Below are 25,201 nucleotides of genomic sequence, written 5' to 3' on the forward strand. Positions count from 1 at the left end.
AAACTGTCTCTAACCAAACTGTCAGAAGAAGTCATCGGTTAAAATACGTGACAGCAAATAAAGCTTTAATATTATCCTCATCGAGTCACTGCAACTCAGGTGCACCCAAAATGAAATGAAACGGCATTCGCTGGCATACGATCAAAGTTCTGGTTTTCCGAGCTGTTGTGACCCTCTCCTACCACTCCCCCAGGTCCTGTCACTCGGAGCTGACGTGCTGCCAGAGTACAAACTCCAGACAGCTCGCATTGACAAGTTCACCATCCTCCACTACAGCCCCTTCAAAGCGGTGTGGGACTGGCTGATCCTGCTGCTGGTCATCTACACGGCTATCCTCACTCCGTACTCTGCAGCTTTCCTTCTCAATGACCAGGAGGAGCAGAGGAGGCTTGAATGCGGATACTCCTGCAGCCCTCTTAATGTAGTGGATTTAATGGTGGACATCATGTTCATCATTGACATCCTCATAAACTTCAGGACCACTTATGTAAACCTGAATGAGGAAGTGGTGAGCCATCCTGCAAAGATAGCGATCCACTATTTTAAAGGCTGGTTCCTCATAGACATGGTGGCAGCGATCCCTTTTGACCTTCTTATCTTCGGCTCAGGATCAGATGAGGTATGTTATCTTTAATGCACATATTTTTTTTTTTTAGCTTTTTTTTTTTTTCTCCCAGGGGGCTTTACTGCACATCGGCATGCTTGCACTGTTATCCAAGTCCAGACTTGTGCCCCTGGGCCACTACTTAAAGCCTGAATCTTTCTGTCTCGGCTCTGAAAGGATTACTTTAAATTGCATGTTTTTTTTTCTTTTTTTCTTTCTTTCATTTTTTTTTTTTTTTTTTGAATGGTCCTCATTCTAGAATCCATTTACACGGATTAATGGCTTACCAAATGGCAATCAATGGTGCATTTATGTGAGGAGCAGGCCAACAGGGCTGTGTGCACAGCTTACATGCAGATGTGAGATGTCCATTGGTAGGCTGGCTGCCAGGCCTGCTGGCTTGTTTGTTGGTAGGATATGTCCCCTAAGGCTCTGGATCCACTTCAGGGCTTTATCGTGCTTTGTAGGCACTCCATTACACCAGAAAAGCTCCTGATTATAAACCATAATCATCTTTTCCATCACTGCTGCTGCTACTGCTGCTGCTGTTGCTGCTACTGCTGAGTCAATTCGGTGAATGACAACAAATCTAAAAGAAAATGGACATGTGTTTTTCCATACAAGACAGTGACGAACAAAACAGTCCTGGAAAATTTGCAGGATAATTTGTTAGTTAAACATTTGCCTCCACATCACTAATGGACAATGTTAACTTCATTTTCACTAGAAATATTAACCAAAGACGTAAATTTAGTCTTCTCACATCCAGGTCTATAAATAGGTGGCTATATACTGTGATGGCATGGTGCTACATGATTTCTATTTATAGCTTTCCAGCTTGGGGTTTATAATTTTCAGACTGAACACACAGAGTCCCACCCAACAGCAGTCTCATTCAGAAAATAAAAGGGACTGAGACCGTGGCAGATGGTTTTCACAAGGCTCATTTAATTTAGCAGCTTAATAAGACGGTTTTAACCTACAAGCGCTTAAGTAAACCTTTTGATTAGAGTAGGGAATATATGGGAAATAGACTTTAGTGTCTCACTGCATTGACAACAACTTAGTCCTGCCATAGGACTGAACATATTGTAAAAGGTATTATTGAAAACTGGCATTATTCAGTGTTTTGTGAATGATAATTACGGAAACAGAGAACATACAATATTTATTTCAAGCTGTTATGGTGCAAAAGGAGATGAGTGCTTTGTCCCAACTCGATTCCAAATGCTGTTCCCATTAGAGATAAAGTACAGGGAGTTGTTGTGCTTTGCGGCTGTGTTATGTAATTGCCTGTGTAGGTACATTTAAGAGTTTAATTCCATTCAGTTTATCTCTCATTAGATTGCAGATTTTTAAATTTAGGATGTCGATTTTGTTTTTCTCTGGTTTTAATACCTGTCAGTAAAACATGCCATTGGTGTAGTCAATTGGGAAGCACACAAATGCTGATTTACCATCAAATTTAGCAATTCTGTAAAGTTCATGTCAGTTTAGGCCTTTAAATATAAACTGAACAGGTGACATGCCAACAAGAAAAAGCACTCGCAAGGTGATTATTTGGAACTCTGGATTATCTGAATACTATTTTAGTTAGTGACACTATGTAAAATGGTGAGGGAACTAAATTTGGATGAGATCAACATTAACAAGCCAAACTGAAGCCAGATAAAGTTAACCATAACAAAGAATAGCAAAGAATTTGGTGTTCTCGAAACAACCGCTAGAGAGCAGAGCTTTAGAAAACACAATAAGGTGAGGTTTAATTATAACAAAAGTCACCAAAACACAGTCTGCCTAACTTTGAGACCTAACAAATGTGTTGAGTCCATTCATACTTTTGTTACAAAGCCAGTTTATGTTAATATTCTAAATCCTACACTATGTATTGAAAATGGGTGAAAAGCATAAAGTTCAAAGCGAGGTCAGATATCTTGTGTTGTGCTATCAAATGGTCAGAAACCACACATCGGCTGTAATGACTTGCACAGACTCATGCTAATAGCCAAGCATTTAAGGTCAGTAATGGTGAATTAAAAGAATGGTTGGTGGCTTGACACTTTTTCTTCCTGCTGTAGAGTTACTATATCCAGATTTTGAGGGGCTAATTTATTTTTTTAAACCTTGTCAGGTCACTTTGTGGTTTTGCTGTGACTGCAAATGGTTGAACAATGGATTCAATAATTGTGAAACGATCTTTTAACCCCTTTACACTTACAGGCCCAAATACATGCTGAGCACAGATTCTGCTATTGTATCTTGAATACTGTCTGTCCTTTCAGATTAAAATAGTATGTTAAGATTTTCTTTACAACTTTAACTTTATTCAGTGAAGAATCAGAAAAATATCAGATTTTACTTATTTGCCCCGAAAACTAATTTTATTTACAGAAGTAAATATGAAAATATGATCATGATTTTCAAAGGACACTCTGTTATTGTCCAGTGAATAATTTATTAATGGGAATGGCAGTTAGAGTTGCTAAAACCTTCGATATTGACCCAAAAGCTGCTACACAACTTCCACAGACCCATTAAGTGAGTGCCACTCCTGATTTCGAGTTAAATAAATTAGGATTTTTCTGTGGGCTGCTGTGGTCTTCACCTCTCTGTTAATTTGCCTTTGACCAAGAAACATATCAGGAGTTGTTACAACAGAGTCTTTGCCTCTTGTCTCTGTTAAGTAAACTTAATGCTTTAGCTTGTAAAGTGACTCTCCTGATTCGCCACAACTTTCGATTTGTTGGTGATTGATTTGTAACTTAGTTTTTAAAAAATCACCAAGAGAAGTCAGCATTCGGAGGGCAGCAGGATTTATTTGTCGACAAAAATCCAGGAGTAATTCTTAGCAGTGATAACACCCCAACAAGAACTGAAGATACTGAGGTGTGCACCGTCTTTTATGCTGTGAGCGTTGGTCATTTTTCCATGCCTATAGGACGTATGATAGGAGTGACAGTCTTGACACCATTATATTTTTCTCAATCTATTGGTCAGATCATGATGTCAGGTTATCACATTTCACCCCTAGATCTCACTTTACAGAAGACATGTGCATTACATTATCATTAGGTCATCTTTTACAGAGAACATGCCCAGACATGTTCAGATTTTTTGCTCCACATCTTACCATTATTATTTTGTGATAGATTTCATGCATATTAAAATATTGCACTTCATGATCAAATGAGCAGAGCATTTGTAGAGCACTATTGCTGTTACTAATGCATTTCTTTGCTGTGCATTCTGTTCAGACTACCACTCTGATTGGCCTGTTGAAGACGGCGAGGCTTCTGCGATTGGTGCGTGTAGCCAGGAAGCTGGACCGCTACTCTGAATATGGAGCTGCAGTCCTCATGCTGCTCATGTGCATCTTTGCCCTAATTGCCCACTGGTTAGCCTGTATATGGTACGCCATTGGCAATGTAGAGCAGCGCTACTTGGAGCACAAGATTGGCTGGCTGGACAATCTGGGCGTGTCCATAGGAAAGAGATACAACTACAGCAATCCCAGCAATCCCAGCTCTGGTCCCTCCATCAAGGACAAGTATGTCACAGCACTTTACTTCACCTTCAGCAGTCTGACCAGTGTGGGCTTTGGAAATGTTTCCCCAAACACCAACTCAGAGAAGATCTTTTCCATATGTGTCATGCTGATTGGCTGTGAGTATGTTAGTCTTTCCACAGAATGTAGTTTCATTGAGCTTAACTTTATTCTGCTAAAATATCTTGCATGTCTATGTGTGCACAGCTGTCTGCAGTATATAACTTACTTTCACTGTCGTTATTATAGCTCTCATGTATGCCAGTATCTTTGGAAATGTCTCGGCCATCATCCAGAGGTTGTATTCAGGCACGGCCCGCTATCACGCTCAAATGTTACGGGTCAAAGAGTTCATCCGCTTTCACCAGATTCCCAACCCACTGAGGCAACGGCTGGAAGAGTACTTCCAGCACTCATGGACCTACACCAACGGCATCGATATGAACACGGTAAATAACAAAAATCAGCACATCTGCTTCTCAGTGTAGCCGGAAAAGATGATCAGCTATATAATTGACTGCACTGAATGATCATGGAAATACTGATTCGCACAATTCTAAAAAGTGCTTTCTTTCTCTTGTCTGCTTTTCATCTGGATTAACATCTCTTCATTGGTAAGAGCAGGAGGTACATATTTTTATTTCTTGAAATTTTCATGGCTAAATGGGGTCTCTGTTTTAGCACCGTTTAAAGTAAGAACCTCATTATCCAGACAGTGTCACTACTAGAGTTATGCATGATTTCTGTGTGAATTCATTGTAGATCAAAGAAAGCCTCAAAGAGCAAAATATGTAACTAAAACTACTATGTGTGCTTTGAAACAACATATATATTAGCTTTAATTGTAATAATATTACTACTGAGATAGCCTGCAGCTCCCCCACAGCCCTCCAGAGGGTGCGTAGACAATAGATGGATGGATCCTTACTTACATTGTTAGCAGGAAAATTCATTTTTATTCCAAATTGATAGGAAAATACAGGGTGAAATCTGACTAGCTTGTACTACACACTGTATTTAATAGAAATTACCATTGTGTATTAAAGTTCCACATATTCATTACTTAGATGTTTCAGCAAATTAAGTTATGTTTGAGATGGCAACAGAAATTAATTACCAGAATTTTGACAAATTTCCTTTTCAGTTTCCTGTCAGTTCAAAACACTTTCCAACAAAATAGCTACTTTTCTGTATAGTTACCATGTATCTACTTGTAATACCCCAGACATTATAGTCGGAGAAGTGATCCAACCGCATAATGTATGATATACGGTACTAAGGAGTGGCAACGTAGAACATTATGATTAAAATGTGTAATTACTGAACAATGTGCTCAGTTGTTCTACTTTAGCAAGCAAAAGTAACACTATAATATTGATGCAGTACATTTTTTTTTCTCACTCCTATGTGTTGGAAGTTCGATGTAAAACAGAGACAAAGCCAAAACTGAGAGCACATTGTGCTGTGTATTTAGCTCAGGGGGGTGGTTACATAAATCCTGCTGGCCGTTATTTTTAAATGATTTACACTGGGGTCCAAAAGTGTGAGACCACCAGCGAGTATACTTCTGTACTGCATTAATTTCAAATTTATAACAACATTTTTCATTACAAATTATGTCAGCTTAAGTTTTCAAACAAAAAGGTAATCTCTGAAAAAAACCTATATAATATGCTAGTATTTATCACGGCCCTCTTTTGCTTTAATGAGGATGCACCAGTAAATAGTATCTTTTTATCGTCATCCATTGTGAATTGCTGGTATGTGTGAGCCCACCCTGAGCATCTGGCTTTGTTTCCCCTCCAGAGAAGTGGTTGAGAGACTGCGAGTTGTCCACTGAGGCTCCTACTAGACAACTTTGTTTTGACACTACCTACGCTTTAGCAAATTTTCTACCTCTCATGAAATCTCAGTGAACAAAGTTTAACCCTTTTATGCGCAACATGGGTCAAAAGTGACCCAAATCCAATGGAAAATGGATATCTCTTGAGCCAAACTGTGCATCAAAGGGTTAATACACTGATCTTCTGATGGTGTGGTCACTTTCAGTCTGCCAGATCCAGTTTCCATAAGCCATACCATGCCCCACCTCCTTAGAAACCTTGAATAACAATTTGACTTCTGACACTTTCAAGCATTCAATGTTCCCTCTCATCACAATGCTATTTAGTGTGCAGTGCTCTGCAGAAAACTTGAGGCACAGCTGTATTTATAGCAGATGAACAATGGCTGCAAGTTGATTTACTTGAACAGGCTTCTAATGAGCCCATCAAATCTGAACATTGGAGAAGGAAATCGGATCTTTTGCACAAAGAGGTTAATTTGGCCAATGCTACTAATTTGCTTCGGTTTGATTGCGGACCTAGAAATAGTGTAAAATCTGAAATATGGCATCTTACATATTTAGCATTAGTCTCTCTCGCTCTGTCTCTCTCTCTCTCTCTCATATATGTATATAACTTTCTGACTATTAACAATTTACATGAAAAATTACAGTTTTTCAGTTTGTCTTCAGACCTTTGGCCCAAATTGTTTGTGAAAACTCCCACCATTGTTCAATATTAATATGATTTATGACTGTATCAGCCATTAATCAAGAAACATATTATCTACAATTGATCTCTCATCTTCTCGTATGATGCATTTAAATAGTGATGTCTTTGCCCCTGACTGTGTTCAGTGGATCTATTATTCCATAGCATGTTTGTTTTCATCACGTCCAGATCTCTGTGCTATTTGAAGGCCTAACTTTAGCTTATCTTAGTAAAAGTATGTTGGCTTTCACACCTTTGCTGCATCCAGCTTCCACGGGGGAGCATGATTATTAAATGCGTCTTTTTTAAGGACATCAAACTAACATTTTGAGCCTTTTACTCACATATTTTCTCTGCATCACAGGTGTTAAAAGGTTTCCCTGACTGCCTGCAGGCAGATATCTGCCTTCACCTCAACAGGAATCTTCTGCACAACTGCAAAGCTTTTCAAGGAGCCACCAAAGGCTGCTTGAGGGCTTTGGCCATGCGCTTCAAAACCACTCACGCGCCTCCTGGAGACACTCTGGTCCATGGCGGCGATGTGCTCACTGCCCTCTACTTTCTGTCCCGTGGCTCGATCGAGATCTTGAAAGATGATATTGTGGTTGCCATCCTGGGTAAATACAATCCCTTTGTTGATTACGTTGCTGCTGTGTCGCAACAACCAGGGGTTAATTCTTTAGTTAATCTGACAGGTTGTCTCAACTGCATTAAGTAACCTGTGTGGCAGGTGCTAGATTAATTGACAGACTGTGATGCAGTCGTATATGAAAACTGAAATTGTTGCAGGCAGAGTAAAGTCCTCTGAGTCAAGACAGATTGTTTTTGTAGTGGCAGTCTCTGTTGCACATAAAACTTCCATCTCCACCAAGATAAGCGATCAGCTGTAAAAGTCAGCGTCACCTCCCTATTGTACAGAAGATCTCTCAGCTTATTGTGTGCTGAATGTCAGCATCAGACAAGCTAAAAAAGCCTTTTTCCACAATTTTTGGTCAAGTCTCATTTTGAAAAAGTAAAAGGTGATTCAAGGCCATATCATGTCAATTTATTCATTGAAAATTTACCTTCTTATTTATATAGTCAAGAAGTGAGGGCTTTTGAAAGCCATGCTGATATCCACATTTACATTCAAGGCACATGGTTGGTTTTTTTTCTGGCCATAAAGGGGATTTAATGTGCGAGTCTGTGTTAAAAATAAATAAATAAATTGTTAGAAAACACAGAATGTGCCTCCATGCGGGTTTCCACCTTTCTGTGGGGGTATTGGGGTGTTTCTGTGACAGGTTTGAGACTGTGACATTAAGTGGCTCCATGAAAGGTTGCCTGGCACTTTCAAAGTGCACAGTGAAATATCTGCCATATTTGACAGCACTGGTAAATGAGTTAAAGCTGCAAAATGGGGATTATTTAAAAAAAAAAAAAACAGGTCTGTAAAAGGCAGCTAAAGGCAAAAACACCTGCCACCTCCAAATTTGAAATTGTTCTTTGCTGGTAATACAATGACAATAAATACTTGTAATTTCTTATTAGAATAATGAGTATTTATCTTTTTTCTTCATGGGTGAACTACTACCAGGTGCTACAGGCCAAAGCCCTGGATTAAATTTACCATTATTCATGAGACGAATGCTCACCGAAGCTGCACCTGACAGAATGAGGTTTAAGCTTAGCAAAAGTTGCTGCATCACACGAAACCCATTATTAACAAACACACGGGAAAAGTCGCTCATCTCATAGATCCGGCCCTTTATTATGTGATGCAAACACAATGCTCCATCAGCACCATTTCGCTCCACTTTGTTTGTGCAACCTTGTATGTTTCCTAGTCTTTTCTCACCTACACGGCCGTGGTCAGCCCCTTAGTGCTAAAGCATTTGTCTCTTGTAATGATATTGACTCCAACGACGCTGGTAGCATTGTTCGGCGGGTGAAGAATTAGTCTCTTACACTAATGACCATCTAAATCCTTGTGGTGAGAGCTGCATGTGGGGGAGAGATACACCACTCTGTGTGAGGCTTTCCTCTGTGGTAGAAAGGTGTCCGGTGCATGCTGTGAAAGGAACACTGGCAGCCAACGTATCATATCTCTTCCTCCTGAACCCCTGCTTACAGTGCTGGCATTTAGTGAACCCCCACACCAACAAAGGGATTTTTCATGATGGCCTTTAAACCAGCCCTCTAGTCCCTTTGCAAAATGGACCCTTATTTCAGCAGAGGAATCTCTCTTTTTTTTTGTATTCCCCCCAGTTTGAAAAAAGCCGATTTTATGACTTTAAGGAAGTTTGCCGAAGAACTGGCTTCGTTACGTGGTAGCCATTATCAACACAAATATCTTGCTTTGAGGCGCACAGCAAGTAAAGTGTGTCAATCACAATCAAACGCTGCTCTTCCCCCCCATCACATCAAAGTAGCTTTGAGTTACTAGTTATTCCTCAGCATAAATAATGGATCAAAGATTGAAAGACAACTGACGCACAGGCCTTGGGAGAACATCTACACAGAGAGGAAAGGCTGTTTGATTTTCATTATCCACAAAAACAAACATGTCTGCTGCCCTTTAGTGGAAGCCGAGGAGTAGTTAGATAAGTCCCCGTAGACAGCACAACACAAATTCTTCTCAATAATACGCTTGGCTACTTTTAGAAGCCACTGCAGGTAAAATCAATACTTTCCCCTCTATTGCTAATTAAGCTGTTGAGATGATGCATTGTCTTTGCGTGTGTGTGTCACCAGGAAAAAATGACATATTTGGAGAGATGATCCATCTGTTTGCCAAGCCTGGAAAGTCCAATGCTGATGTGCGAGCTTTAAGTTACTGTGACTTGAGCACCATTCAGAGAGAAGATCTGCTGGAGGTGCTGGACATGTACCCAGAGTTTGCTGACTGCTTCTTTAACAACCTGGAGCTTACATTTAACCTCAGAGATGAGCCTGTCAAGGTAGATAATATTAAAATGGTCTTATGGGACCCACCGGTATCCACATTATCATTCGTCAAAATTCCATTAGATTCTATTTAATTTTGAGCAATACAGAATTAATTAACATTCTACCACTTTTTCATTAACTAACTTGATTCTAATTTTCGCAGCCCTCCAGTGTCCAGGGCTGTGATTCAGATGGCGAGGGCAATAAAAGTATAAAAAGGAGAATTTCTTTCACTTCAGATCTATCTAAAGGTCAGTAGAAACGAATCAGCAGTGCATCAGTACAGCTTTATTCAGCTCGCTTTGTAGCTGCAAATGTATTCTTTGTTATTGTTCATTGAGTAGTGCCGACCGAGAACACCTATTCTCCAAGGAATACAGTGTTATTCCACTGACTCCTGTTGATTGTCATTCTGCAGGGGAAAACAAGGAAGCGGTAAAAGATGTTCAAAGGGAGAGAGAGTCGAACTCGTGCCTAAAGAGAAGCTCTGTAGTCCTGGGTCCCTCTTCGCTCAATGTTCCGGTTCTAGACCCAGATCTTATTGTCAGAGAGAGCTTGGACAGAAGATCATCTTTTGAAGGTAACAGATCATGTTTAACACACGGGCTGTAAGCATTATGTGAACACAATGGTTATAATTGAGAGGAAGTATTGTAAATAGTTACTGGGTGGTACAGGATAAAAGGGTAATGACAGTGATGGGAAGTCAGTGAGGGACCATGTCTGTGGTCCTTGGAAAAAAAATGCATGGAGGTTGTCGTTTCCTTACCAGCATTTGAAGGCTGGTTTATCAGTTTAAATACTTATATTTTTACCACAATACCACACAGCATATTATAATACTGAGACAGAATGCCACATCTTTGGAAAGTTATGTTCTGGCCAGCCATCTCCACATTCACACAGTCAATACTTATCCCATTACCAAGTAATATGTTTGATGTGCCAATGTGGTAGTCTCATTGAAATGAATGAGGAGGCTGCGTTCTCTTATAGTGCTAATGTTATCCTGAGCACATTAGTAGGAATGAAAGGGATGCAAGTGCAGACGCATAAGCCCTTCCAAATTAGTGAGAAAAACGGGAAAATGCCACGGTTGACTTGAATCAGATAAAGATACCTTAATATAATCACCAACCAATTATTGTACACAGTTTGCAATAGTTGAATATTAAAACTTTCACTATGTTTTATTGCAGCTGATGGCATCACATTTTCCAATGTTCTTGTGCCCATCAGGTACATTTCAACACTAGCCAATCATCTGACCTATTTTTCAACAGCAGAGACGTGACTAAGACGCAGGGAAACATTTAGGAGAGATGAGGTTTAAAATGTGGCATTTTCAAGTGTGCAACCCTGTATAAAAGGGCCGAGTTTTAGACATGCATCTGCAAACATAAAGAGCATATACTATGCAGTATGTCTTGTAGTGTTATGCTGGATATTGATCCGCGGCCTTAGTTGGTCCAATAAAAGAGATTCTAGAAAGTGCTGATTCCAATTTCAGGTCTCTGTGGAGACTGGTTCAAAGATCCAACATACACTACAATAATTTACCATCCATGTACGATCAGCTGGGCATGGCACTTAATTTGGAAATCATAGGGTTTTCTAAGAACATAGCATATTTCTTTGATAAAACTTACTATCCAACAAGTACAAAACCACACAACACAGTTGAGATTTTTAAAAAAAAAAGCTAAGTGAGAGGCTGGATCTATCTATATGACTCAACATGCTCAAACAAAGTCCTTCTGCACAGACAGCTCCATGAGATAGTTTAATCACAGAACTAACCATCTCTCTGTAAACACAACAAAAGCGGATCGGTACATATCACTGGACAGCAGGCTGAATACTACCATGTGCCCAGCAGAGATAACAGCGGGGTTAGTTTGCAGCAAAACACTGCAATAATAATTCTCCTGCTACTGATGGTTGATAAATTACAACAAAGAGCCTACACACGGCTTTCTTGTAAAGATTAATTACAGTCTATTTTCGTTGGGAGCTTTTTTGTGTAGTGATGACGTTGTACTGGCCCACATTGTAGGATGTAAAGCATGCGTGTTGGTTTGCTTCTCCAGATCTGTGCTGTGATAAATGGGCCTGTAAGAAGCCTACAGACTACCTGGATGAGTCAGCACAGTTCCAGGACCTGAGAGAGGATGATAATTCTGCCAGCGAACTCACATACGGGGAGGTGGAACAACGCTTAGGTCAGCTTCAAGAGCATTTAAACAGGTACATGTTTCTAAAGTCCGCATACAGACTGTTTATTTTCATTTTACTGCCTTAAACTGTGAATTAGCTCAGAATGTGAACTTTGGCAGTTTTTGCATCTGCATGGTTTAGAGTGTTGTTTTTTTCTAAGTCTCAGAGATGCTGTTTTTGTTTCTCTCTGTCAGAGTGTTACAAGCATGCTATTAGGACACAGTGGAACAGTTTGACAGACTTACCTGCAGGCTGTGTCAAATAATGGTTGATATCATCTGGCTGCTCTCCAGCTACTTGCAGGACAGTTGTAACTGAAATTAATTATGAAAAAGCACACTTTAATAATAAAGTAAATAATAGAACATTTAAAAACACATGAAGCACTTTTCTGCACGAGTACTTTAGACAAAGTTTGCACACCTTTCCAGGATTTTCAGTGCAGCATTTACAGTATTTTTATATTTTTTACATCATTAGTGCATTTCTGCATTTACTTAATCATCTAAATACTTTCTCTCAAACAAGTCAAGTTTGAGGCTTAATGATCAGGTTACTGCAGTAGGTGGTGCAGCTGTTACCTCTAACTGAATGACTTTAGCATGCACTAGTAGATGCAACAGTGATGTGTATTTATGTCTTGTAAATTCCATCAACTGCAATAGAAAAGCCGAGAGGCAGAGTTAACTACATAAAACCGGAAACATGCATTTCTACTGTGCTGTAAATGACTATATGCACGTTGTTTGCTTTTCAAACTAACTGGAGTTTATTTCAAATTCTTGGGAAGTTGCTAAAGTTACCAAATGAGAGGTTGAAATTTGGAGTAATGTTCATAAAATGATGCGCAAGACATCTCAGACATTTAAGGTAGAATGAACAATCTAGCCATAAAAAGTGAATGGTGTCCTATGATTGAAACACTTTACTTATTGTATTAATAGTGGATCACCTTACTGAAGACTTGGAACAAGCAAATATAGAACATGTGAATGTGACGCTGTCAGGCAGAGTAGAATATAATATTTCCAGTCTAAATAGTAAGGTAAAGCTGTATGTTAGTAGGTTAAAATAAATATAATATTCAGGCCTCTCTTTTGTTTACCCATTTTCTTTAAAACAGCAATCCCTCATCTATATCTCAAATGTAGATCACATCTACTGCTGATCTGACATGACAACAACTGGATGTGCCCCAGTCAAATTTTCACGTGACAAAGAGAATTTTTGGACCAGTTTCAATGAATTGCTTCAATTATTGACACAGTTAAACAAGGCTTATCCAAATTAAGTTAATAAGTATTTGTAATTAAGTTAGATGTAGTTCAGCTGAGCATAGCTGCAACTTTACTTTAAGGACGGTCACCTTGAAGTTTCCAATTTTTCAAACTTAACTATTTACTTGATCCAAAAAATGAAATGCAAAACACAGTTCTTTCTTCTGTTTTTTTTACTCTGTAATCATACTCGAAGAAAATAGTGGCTAAGTTACAGCAGAAAATTTTGAAGAAAAGTGGACTCCATGACATTGGACACACAATGCTAAAACGGCACTAAACTGGAATTTAAATACCAGTTTAAAGGGGCAAAATGTCATTTTAAGCTGATAGAACGTACAAAAGTAGACTGCCATCACCAGCGCAGGAAGATAGGAGAGATTTCTTTGAAACGGTGCCTTACCTCAACTGCAGCTCAAATACACCTTTTCATACATAATTGAGTGAACCAGGAAATCTATGTTGCCAGAATGAGTCTGACTGACCTGGTTAGTTGGGCAGAGGAAAACTCAATATTTCAAGTTCTGCCGACGTTTCACCTGAATTGACTGAAGAAAATGGCCTAGTAAAAGCCCCACATCCTTGTTTTAGACACTATTTTTTGAAAATTCTGTAAGTTTTCATTTAAATAACCTTCTATTGGTAACGGAAGTTGCAATATTAGATTTTCTTTTGATAAAATACAGAATCATTGTGGATTTATGTGTCTATTAACTTGTGTGCATAGTGAAAGGAGCAGGCATTTATGGTGAGCTCAAAAATCATGAGAAAATCAGTGTAAAATACTCAAGATGTCTTGTGCAAATAGACTGCCAGGCATTTTTGGTCATATTCTGAGAAAGTAATGCAGTTCAATATGTGATTATTCATATTTTTCTATCAACACATTCCCACTTAATTGTTCTTAATACTGAAATTTAATGATCATGGAATGCTTTATTTTTTTAATTGTCACCTCCCACACTGCTGAAAAGTAAGATACACAGAATGTGCATGAGTAGGTGGAGGAAGGCAACTAACTAGCTGGCAGAAGCTGCAGTAGGACTCGGAGTGGGAGGGGGAGTCTACTAGAAGCAAGATTCCACTGTAGAACTGAAGCGTATCAAACTTGAATTGGTGCAAAAGTCTGTACTGTATTTCAAAGTAGCGCTCAAAAAACTCATGACTGAAAACAAAGTATGCCTAGTATTATAATGAGAAAAGTAACACATCATGAGCCACTTTCTAACGTCCGACTTATTCTGATTTAAATAATAAATATGCAAGTACACTACCTTCCCAAAATTTCCACATTTCAGTCTCATTATTTTCTGTGATGGAAAAACTCATTGGCCGTCGTTTCGGCAACACATCTGCAGCCAGCAGCCACCTGAAACAGACACACAAATGAACAGCAGGTGGTATTTTTAGCTGGAATTATCACAGAGAAAGAGAGATGGCATCAGCGTGCCTGAAATACCGGGCAAGCTCATTTTATTAAGCACAAATAAGACATTTTATCCACTGTACCTTATCTGACCTTGTTTTTTTCCCCCCTAATGCTGCCTGGCTGCAGGATGAGCAGCACTTCTGTCATTTTTGTGTTTTTGTGTTTTGACTGGTCTTAAAAGATATGACGGGAAAATATGTTTGTAGCGTTTTGGCCGAGAAAAATAAAGCTTGCTGCTCTGAAAATGAACGTGCTTTTACTTTATTTCTCATCATATATAACTTAAGAAATCAGGAACATAAAAAAGTGAGTGTCCTTATACAATACATGGGATGGAGGTAATTAAAAGGTTATTCAGCATTACAAATTTTGCCCTAAATATAGAGCTTGGATGAAAACTCGCCATAATTAGACTGGCCAAACGAGTCTAATGCAGTCATTTCCACAATAAACGCTGAACTCACACCTCCCACACAAAGCTCATTATCACTCCTAGCAGGAGTAGTGTCTTTTGTCTACTACTCTGGCAGAATGTGTTTCCACACCTTCACCATCTCTTCATTTGTCCACTGCTGAGGAGCAGAAGCTCCATCTAGTGCTCAGCGAAGTACAGCTGAGTGCGTCTTCAGCCATTATCACACTCAGCCAGTATCACACTTGTCAGAATTAAGGATTCATCTCATTTTACAGCATGCCTGCGTGTTTGTCCTTCTCACTCACTTTTTTTTTTCTGGTTCTTTTTTTAGGCTGGAGTCTCAGCTGATATCAGATATTCAGACCATCCTGCAGCTGCTGCAGAGACAGCCGACTCTGGGACCTCCTGCCTACAGCACTGTGACTGCCAGTCCTGACTACCACAGACCTGCTGTGAAGGTTCAGCCAGCTGCTCTGACTGCTAGCCATTTTTTCAGCCATACAGGAGCTCAAGTAAGGATGTTTATTCGGTTGACTGTGTGTTACATACTGAGTCTGACTATTTGTCACATATGGCCTTGGAGAATTGCGTTGCATCATGTTTATTTAGTTTTTCATTATTACAGTTACAGTTTCCAAAACATATAATGTCACACTTAATACTAAAAATGTGTAAACAGATTGAAACTAAACAGTTTATGGATAGGAATGTGGGATAAATAAACTTGATTCACTTTTAGAGTATACTGTAAAATAAAACTAAAAAACTAATATTCTGGCAGCTCGGGTGCTAAAAAAATGTAAAATATCAGAAAATAATCATCTAAATAAAATTGTTAATGAATAAATAGGATACATTTTCAAGCCTTTGTTTTATCGTGTGTATTTCAGGGCTTTCTTAAGCTTAATTCATGGATATTTATATGTGTAAAAACAATTAAATTATCCATCTCTCATTGAACAAATAAATTTGTGTGAAATATAGTTTCACCAATTGCATCTAATTTTAGAAATGTATTTACAGTGCTTACACTTGAATGTAACAGTTGCATCTATAAAATACAAGGGAAACTGCATTAAGTTTGCAATGTATGTACTAGCTTTTTGTGCACAAAAAAATTCATTAAAAATGACAATTAAAAAAACATTTTGTGGCTATTCAGACTTTTTAATGTTATTTTACATACAACAGACATGTAAATTCAGTCTTATTCAGTAATTACACTGATATTTTTGTGTATTTCAGTATTACGAGATACACAACAATTCTGCAAAATGACATATTTTTAACAGTGTGCGTACAAGTCAATTTACCGCGGTGCAACTAACTTTTTATACTGTGAAACTCTTCTTTCAGGGCCCTAACAATAAAGTGGACAGCACCGTTCAGGAACCCAAAGACTCTCTTTCGAGCTTGGGAAATGTGAATGCACCCATCAAGGACAGCCTTACAGCGCTGCTTGGACACAGACACACTGAGTCACAACATCAGCAACAACAGATCACAGGGCAGCAACAGTCAGCATTGATCCTTCTTCCAGCTGAAACTCCTTGCCCCTCTTCCTCTTCCTTGCTGTCACCTTCTGACTCCAACATCAACACCACGGGATTCCACAGACCTCTCTCAGACCCAGAGTTTCCAAGGCCATAAACCTTTCAGCAACACTGTATTCCAATATCTGGGTTGTAATGCTGTAATTACTAAGTAGCAGTTTTTATTTTTTATCAGCATGCTGGCACAGACATCTGTATTGTTAATTTGCAGTGGCTTGGTAATAGAAATAAGGTGTTCTTTCATTGTGCATGTGGATAAAACACTGTCCTTTGCAGGTAACAGGGAAATAAGAAAGTGTTTCCTGCAGTTGCCAGTGTAATAACAATGGTGACATATTTTAACAGTAGCTCTGTCAAAACAGCATCAAATCTATAATCATCACCATTCATTTTCGCTCTATTAATGCATATGCAGATGCCCAGCGATGAATCTGCTCAACCTGGTGAAGATTACTGCCCCTATATGAGGACAGCACTTCCTCAGCCACTAAGTCTGCAGCTTCTAACTAAATTCTACTTAATCTGCAGGGATGCTGGTTAAAGTACTCCACTTGGTTGCAATAGAACAGCATTACAACATCCAACCAACTTTTTATTTCACCAAGGCTTTGCACTCTAATGGGCTCTGCATTTATTCCTGTGACTCGGATGCAGTTTTCTATGTTCCCACACAGTTTGTGGCACCGGACTGGGCCGCCAGACCGGGGTCAGCAAGAGTGAACTCCACATGACCCGCCGTCATGAAATCTGCCACCGTCAGAGACGAGCACCAGAGTACAACTCGACAGTACATTCACAGCTTCACTCATGAACGGCAAACAAAGGCCCGGTGATGCTGAAAGTCAGAGACAGAAAGGTGTGTCCCATCCGCCACCATCACTCACTCTGCAAGAAGAGCTGACTGACCTACCTCACACCAGACAGGTTCAATGACCAGCACTCTAGACATCAGTGCATCACATCCAATAGCTTTCTTCCTAGTGTCAGCTGCAGAGCTGGGGACAGACTGGCTCCCCGACTACCAGGCCATGGCCACCAGAACTCGCCAGTCCGAGCAAAAACCCACCATATGGCTCTAGTCAGCTGCTCCTCAGAGCTCCCTGTTAAAGGATATGGAAGAGATGAGCAGGCTTGATAAGCATCCAGGTGGATACCAACAACACAGGTACTTAGAGCAAGTCCAGGCCAAAAACCCATCCTTTCTGTTCTGGCAAAAGGAGAAGTGAAGATGACATCAGCACCACATAAGCAGTCTCACAAACTCTTATAGGTACAAAACATGGGTCAGAAAAAAGCTGAATAAAGGTTAGCTGATAGACAGCTACTAAACCTCCACTACCAGTACTTCTGTGCAGAAAACAAGAGAGAGGGGTGATATAAGGCCACAGATACAGGTCACCTTCCCACATACAGCCAGGACAAATGTACTGCCAAGAAAATTCATGTCCACCAACTGATAGGATCTTGAAATGTTTATAGACAAGAATTTGCCAGCAACTCTGTCAAGCCTTTTCTAACTCTCATGCTTGTAGTGCGAAGAGGGAAAGGTTGTCTCTCCAAACGCTGAGTGTCAGCACAGAGCAGCTCCTGTATTACTCACTGCCAAAGTGCAACGCAATTGATCGCTCTCGCTACACTCCAGAGTAACAGGCGAGAAGAGATGGAAGTTTCGACTAAAGATTGTAAATGCTGGATGGCCGCGGCACATCGCTGTTACTAAGGCTGGCTGGCAGCTGGTGAGCAGAGACATGTTTGTTCAAGCAGCTGACTGGTGCAGCCTGAGACTAGGAAACAAGAATGCAAGCCAAAAGCAGGGCAAAAGCTTTGCGTCCTCTTTGGCATTGTACAAGTGCGAGCACCTGAAGTATGAAGCAAGCAGCTTTGACACGACATGAAAATGACGACACAGCCAGTCGCTGAAACTGCTGTATAGCACTTGCCACTGAGGCACTGACAAGGAAGTGGAAATATATACTGTGAATTTCCTCTGCTGGGACTGAAGATCTTGCATGAAACTGCCCACATGGATACAGTCACTGATGAACCTGGTCATTAATGCTAGAGCCTGTTAGGAGCCTAAAGCCTAGTGGGATACATATATACATTCTTGCATTTAGAGGGCCCAACCTGCATATGAACAGACTATATGATTTTTTTCTGCAGCTATTAGTGTAATACAGCATTATTACAAAGGTGTGACAAGTTTTCTTACTTGTAGTTGTCTGCCTGTCTTCTCTGAAGTGTGACTCAGGGGTTATGGACAATTGCACTGCAATATACAGTACAGTATCAAACATACTCTAGTTTTCTTCTTTCAACAATGTGCATTATTTAAGCAGTCACTGATGTGCACCTACTGTACCACTGAAGCCAACAGACATACCACACATGCTTGTTGGGGCAAATATCTTAACATGCAGATTTGAGAATTTAGAGCTTGACCTCTGACGAGCAAGTTATGGTGTCGGCGTTTCTACAAAGCAGTGCATGTTTTTTTTTTATACCTACATATTTACTGTTATGCACTGCTTATCAGCCCAAAGTAGCACATTACAATGTAAAAATGATGTCAACATACTGGTCTCTTTTAAGATGTATTTCGAGGGTGGGCTGGGGGGAGAGAGAAGGGGGACAAGGAAAGCTAGAACTTGCGCCCCCAGAGGGCGTCTTGTGCCTATACAACCAATCCAAACGCTAAGTCAGCATCTTTATATATAACTAACCATCCATCAGTTCATTACATTGTTTCCCTATGCTGTTTTTGGCAATATACATTAAAGATGAAGTGTTGTTAGAGACTTGTAGAAAATACATTACATTGCCAGTAATGAAATATATATATATTTGTTTTTTTAAACTTAAATTATATGAAATTCTATAGAATAACAGACAGTACAGTGCATATGCGTGTTTTGAAGCTGTGGGAGCAATAAATGAAAACACACAGTTACAGTTGTGTCAACGGCTTTTCCTTTTATGAAGTCCATATAAGTGTATTCATTATTTCTGTGCACAGCACAGAAAGAGGATCATCTGAATTATTCACAGGTTATGGAATGAATCTGAGTCCTTCAGGAAGGCCACGGATCAACACAGTGTTGCATATAGTTTGTTGGGGATGAGCTAATATCAGAAGGTCTTATAACTCTGAGCATGTGCTAAAATCACAAGATTATTGACTTCATTATTATCAAATTCAGAAAGAATCTCTGCTGCTAGAGGTCAGTTTAACAAAAGGCATTGTTTCATGACAACTTGAAGTAGTTTAGGATCATTGGAGTTATTGCTTTCACCACCACTGCCAATTAAAATCTATCAATAGATTTCATTCTAATAAAAAATCCATGTAGCTGATGTAATAGCAGTTGCTACCTCAAAATTTGATGACCCAACTATTCATGCAGCTACTGTACCTTATGTGGTCATTTCTATCATGGGATAACTCTGCTATCTTTGGACAAAACAATCATACTATAATAATCCAGATCCCTCCCCAAGTGAGCAAAATGAACAATAGAATGAAAGAAACAACAGAGTTGCTACTTCACTAACATCTTCCTCGTCTTTCTGCACCTCTAATATATCAATCAGTATTTTCCCATATTCTCCTGAGAACTGAGAAAATAAAGTATTTTTCAATTTAACTTTTTGGGGATTTACTGCCTTTTTGGAGCTAAAGCAACAACTCACACTTGAGATTTTTATGAAAAGGTTTTTATTTTAGATTTTACGGCATGTCCACTGTAGTGGACAACAGAACAATTTTATTGAAAAAAAAACAACAACAAAAAAACAGCGACACTTCAAAATCAAAATAGGCTGACAAGAAAACAAGAATGCCAATCCATTTCCTAATGAAGCTTTAAGGAACTAAATTAAATTGAATATAAATTAAACTGTCCATTTTGTCTCAGCATGAAAACCAAGAACCCGTCATCCCACCCAATCACATGAGATATCATTGGAAAGGCCAGGATGTTCTCTATGCTCATCAGAATTTAGTACGGTAGCTATATGGCTCAAAAACAAATGTCAGCTACAGAGGACATGAATGAACTGGCTGGGTCTCAGGAGGATTTAGGGGGTATGACGCCATTTATAGAAAGCCAAATTGAGGAAAAGAAGCAGGACTCTGATTTTTGTAGCTAATTTGATAAAAGCGGTGTTTTTTATCATAAACTGATAATGCTTCTTTTCATTCTTCTTGTATATTTTGATGACTGAAATGCACCATTACATTAAAAACCTTTATAGGTGGGTTTGAACACTGTTGCAAGCATTTGGGGTCATCTAAGTCTGTAAATCAACAAAAGATAAAAGTTTGGATCCTTTTCAAAGTCTATATTGTTCAAATCAAGTTTTTCATAGCTTTGAGACATAACTATGTCTTCCTAATGTGTCTAGAGACTCATAAAGTATTGGAATACATTGGAACAGTCCTACAACCAGGAGTAATAGAGGCATGGAAGAATATATGATCTCTGCAGTATCTGGAGATGAAATGTGAAATACGCATTCTGGGGATGTGAGATGTATATTAACTTGTTAAAAAGGTAATAATATGGGATTTTTAATGCCCCAATGTTGCATTCAAGATCAAGATTAAAGAGTCAGGAGTGGTTATTTGTCACATTCTTGTACAGTATGTGCAGTGAAATGAAAAGTGACTGTTCTTGCTTATATTGTTTCACTCTTTACTATGAATTCAGAGTCTACTGTGGAGTTCTTATGTGGGGAAAATAGCATTTTTTTTAAGTTCAAACGAATAACAAATGTTTTAAATTAGCTTTAACATTAAATATTGGATATCCATTTGACCCTTTGAACCCCGATGGTGGGTTTGACAGTATCATCTTAAAAATTACACAATTTATGAGAAAATAAAACTTTCTGACGTTCTTTCTGACCAGATCTCAGCCAAAAATCATGACATTTTATCAAAATCACTTTATCTCACACGTTACTTTGTGCAATAGTGGAGCTAGTTCAGACAGGCCTGGAGTCAGTGAGTTGTGTCCAATCATTTACTTCTTAAGTCCAGCAGCTTTCATTCATTCTGCTCCACCCACAGTCTACAGATACGGAAATCATCGCTGCTGTTCATTTCCTCTTCAGAGATCTCTCATGCAGGTTATAAAAAAAATCATTGTTTGGAGATTTGTGCTTACCCTCTGACCGTGATCATTTCCAGGTGCGCCAATCCGTCTTTATCGTTCTTGTCCACAAAGCATGCCAGTCTTTACGCGGGAAAATCCCTGTCATCCTCTTCAAGCGGTTTTAAAATCCAGTAAGAGCTTCTAGCAGTCAAATCCACCCTCCGCAAGTCATCAGGAACTTTTGGTTTGTTTTGGCTACTTCAGTTTCATAACTTCGAATCCATATCTGAAAACTTGGGGTGCTCCAGCCCCTCCATTAATATCCAACCTCTAACCAGCTCCGGAAGTGCTCGCACCCAACCTCCCCTCGTTATAGCCGCGATTCCACAAGCACCTACTCGGCGCGGTGCTGCTCGGCTCGTCTGTGTTTGCGAGCGTTTCCATATGGATTAGTGCATGGTATCAGGTACGATTTTCCGTACCTCCTCGGCTGAGGTTCCAACCGAGGTGAAGTGAGCCGAGATGTGACGTCTACATAGTGCAGGCCACTGATTGGACAGGAGTGCAGCCCACTGATTGGACAGGGAGTGACGACACACGAGAGCGACTCCAGCACGAAAACAAAACCGGCATTTAAAAAAAACTAAACAGCGACGGTGCGCATTGCTCTTCACAGTACTCTCTATCTTCATAATTTTAATATGACAGCCAGACCTGTACCGTGGGTGAATGAAGAGGTCGAGACTTTTCTGTCTTTGGTGGCGGACCAAAGAATACAGAGGGAGCTGGACATAGAAAGTTTATCAGGAGGTCGCTGAGCGGATGGCTGCTCACATATACAGTAGACTGTATATAAAGAGGACAATGAAGCAGTGTAGGGAGAAGCTGAAAAAGCTCAAAAATTACTATTGGTCCACCAAGGACCACAGCGGTCGGCGTGGGTCAACCATGAGGTGTGGAAGAGGTTTAATGGAAGCTTTTTACTGGCACCGCACCGACGAGCAACAGGAGGGAGACTCAGCTGCTGCATTATTGGAGACGTTCAAGAATGGTGAGTGTTTTGTGACTTCAAGAAACTTTTACATCATTTATCCCATTGGTGGCAAGCTTCTTTTAAGCAAACAAGTATATTTAGAAAGTAACGTTGTTGTCTCCTGTAGCAGACAATAAGCTAGCTAGTTAGCCATCGGCGCTAGCTAGTTAGCCATCAGCGCTAACTCCGTGCTCTGCTTGTATTTCGTCCTGATGTTTCTAACGTTTAGCTCTCAGAAGCTAATACATCAGTCTGCATGACGAACTCAGCTAGTGGTCGTACAGGTTTATTTTTTTCACAAGTTACAATGTCGTGTTTTTCGTGTGCTTAGGGTGAGTGTTTATTTCTGTTCAAGAATCCCTTTCGACGTGCGAAGCCTCCTCCATCTCCGTCATGGAGCCCCCAGCTCCCCTGCCTCCTCTCCAGCACCAGCTTCGACACCAGTACCAGCTCGGACACCGACCCTGTCAACATCAACGTAACAGCAACGTCTTATTACCGGTAAGACACGGTAAACAGAGACCATGGTTGATTTTTGCATTATTATTATTGCAGGTGTAAATGCCTGCAAGCATGATCAGAACAGCGAGACCAACGACCAAGAATTCAGGCAGGTGTAAATGCAAACTGTGCAGCAGCCAGCTCAGGAACCCCTGATGAAAGCTACATGTAGCTACAGTGACACATAAACAGAACACATGCAGCTCCATTTTTTTCCTATTGACTTAACAAGCAAGTCACTCTAATTTACTTTCTCGTGCAACGTAGTATTGCAACCATTCTTCTTATAGTCACTAGGTAACTGTGAAACTGAATGAAAAATATACATAGAAAGAAGAAAACACAGCTGTTCTTAGGAACTCCAAAATGTGCACAAGATGAAATGAAGTTCACACCACGTTGTTTTTAGTTGTGGTGGAGGAGATACTATTTGTGCTTCAGTTAAAGTAAAGAGTGCCAAAAATTTATTAAAGTAAAACAATCAAAGACATGATCATGATTGAAAATCAATGGACGGGTGGCTAAACACATCACATCATAGCTGTGGAGTCCTTCTAGCTCCTGGGGACTACAATCTCTCAGGACCTGCAGTGGGAGACGAACATCCACTCCATCCTGAAAAAGGCTCAGCAGAGGATGTATTTCCTACAACAGCTGAGGAGACATGGCCTGCTGCAGGAGCTGTTGATCCAGTTCTACACTGCAGTCATCCGATCTGTCCTGTGCACCTCTGGATCAGCCACACAGCAGGACAGAAACAGACTACAGCCTATAGTACGGACTGCAGAAAACATCATCAGAGACCCCACTCACCCTGGACATTAAACTGTCTCCCCCCTCCCCTCTGGCAGGCGCTGCAGATCCCTGTACACAGAAATCACCAGACACAAAAACAGTTTCTTCCCCACTGCCATCACTGTAATAAACAGCTGAGCCATTCCTAAACACCTGTACAATAGTCAGTCTTCCAATGGACATGTACAGCATTTTTTTTCACCATGAACAGCATTCTCTGCTTTTGCACTACTGTTTATAGCAATTATCATTTTGCTAATGTGTTTATTCCAGTCTAGCTGTAAATTTCTGTATATATTGTTTTATTTAATTTTGCGATTTCATTTTTCTTCCTGTTCCTCTTTCTATAGTTTCTCTATTTTTTATTATTCTCTTCCATATTCCTAGTGTGACACCAACAGCCGAAAACAAATTCCTTGTATATTGTGTACTTACTAAAGCTGATTCTGATCACTTTTCTGTCTTTGCTCTAGGCAAGAGGAAAAGGTGCAACAGAAAATTGGACCTTCCTAGCATACTTGTGGAGATGCAGGCTGAGGAGGAGTGGAGTCATGCCCAGCATGATGAGAACATCTGGTTGCTCCTCAGTGAGGCAAGAGAGAATGAAGCGGCCTTGCAGCGGGAGGAGATGGCCCAGAATGCTGCCTTCAACCAGTCATTCCTGGGTGTGCTGGGGCAGCTGGGGTAGCTGGGTAGGCAGTGGGCAGCCAGCGAGTCCACCTCCCAGAGACTTGAGATTTAGTTGTATATAGTTTTACTTTTAGCCCTCCACTGTAGGAGAGGCCCACCACAGTTTGTACTTTGCACATTGTAAATAGTTTTGATTTTGCTGCTGACTAATAAACTATTTTGTGACTTATGTGATTGCATCATAACTTTTCATTTTGTCTGTTAAGACACTGGTAGGAAAAGAGTCAACAGTCTGAACCAAACAATTCTGTATTCCCTAATAATGCATTTATGTTTAATGGGATTTAACATGTTTTAACACAAACTCCTTTATGGTTCATAATTCCGTTGACTGAATTACACCAAAGCAATACTGATTTATCAAACTGGAATATTCTTAACAGCTGTTTTAATGTCTTGGTGTTTAATTTGTCATGTAATCTTGCTAACCTTCACAAATAAAACAATAGCACAGACACATCTGCAAAAGGTACAAAAGTTTGTCAGAATTGCATTAAAGAAAACAATAGCAGTCCGGGTACAGAAAAACAGAAGTATAGCAAGAAGAATAACTTTGCATGACACGTAGTGCATCAGTGCATCCTG

General features: G+C 39.9%; 1 protein-coding gene across 2 annotated transcripts in view; it reads left to right on the forward strand.

Moving 5' to 3' along the window:
* The window catches only part of LOC111575739 (potassium channel, voltage gated eag related subfamily H, member 7), a 42,683-nt gene extending 23,884 nt beyond the window's left edge, over positions 1 to 18,799 (forward strand). The window contains exons 6-15 of one of the 2 annotated variants that reach the window (XM_035953220.2): positions 194 to 619; positions 3,859 to 4,267; positions 4,398 to 4,597; positions 7,047 to 7,299; positions 9,416 to 9,621; positions 9,774 to 9,861; positions 10,029 to 10,190; positions 11,701 to 11,857; positions 15,280 to 15,460; positions 16,305 to 18,799. In XM_035953220.2, the coding sequence (XP_035809113.2) occupies positions 194 to 619; positions 3,859 to 4,267; positions 4,398 to 4,597; positions 7,047 to 7,299; positions 9,416 to 9,621; positions 9,774 to 9,861; positions 10,029 to 10,190; positions 11,701 to 11,857; positions 15,280 to 15,460; positions 16,305 to 16,598 (2,376 nt within the window). In that variant the 3' untranslated portion in view covers positions 16,599 to 18,799. The other variant, XM_055015478.1, reaches the window with a different exon arrangement.
* Positions 18,800 to 25,201: the final 6,402 nt, after the last annotated feature.

The sequence above is a fragment of the Amphiprion ocellaris genome, chromosome 11 (genome assembly GCF_022539595.1).
Source record: "Amphiprion ocellaris isolate individual 3 ecotype Okinawa chromosome 11, ASM2253959v1, whole genome shotgun sequence".
NCBI classification, from domain to species: Eukaryota; Metazoa; Chordata; class Actinopteri; family Pomacentridae; genus Amphiprion; species Amphiprion ocellaris.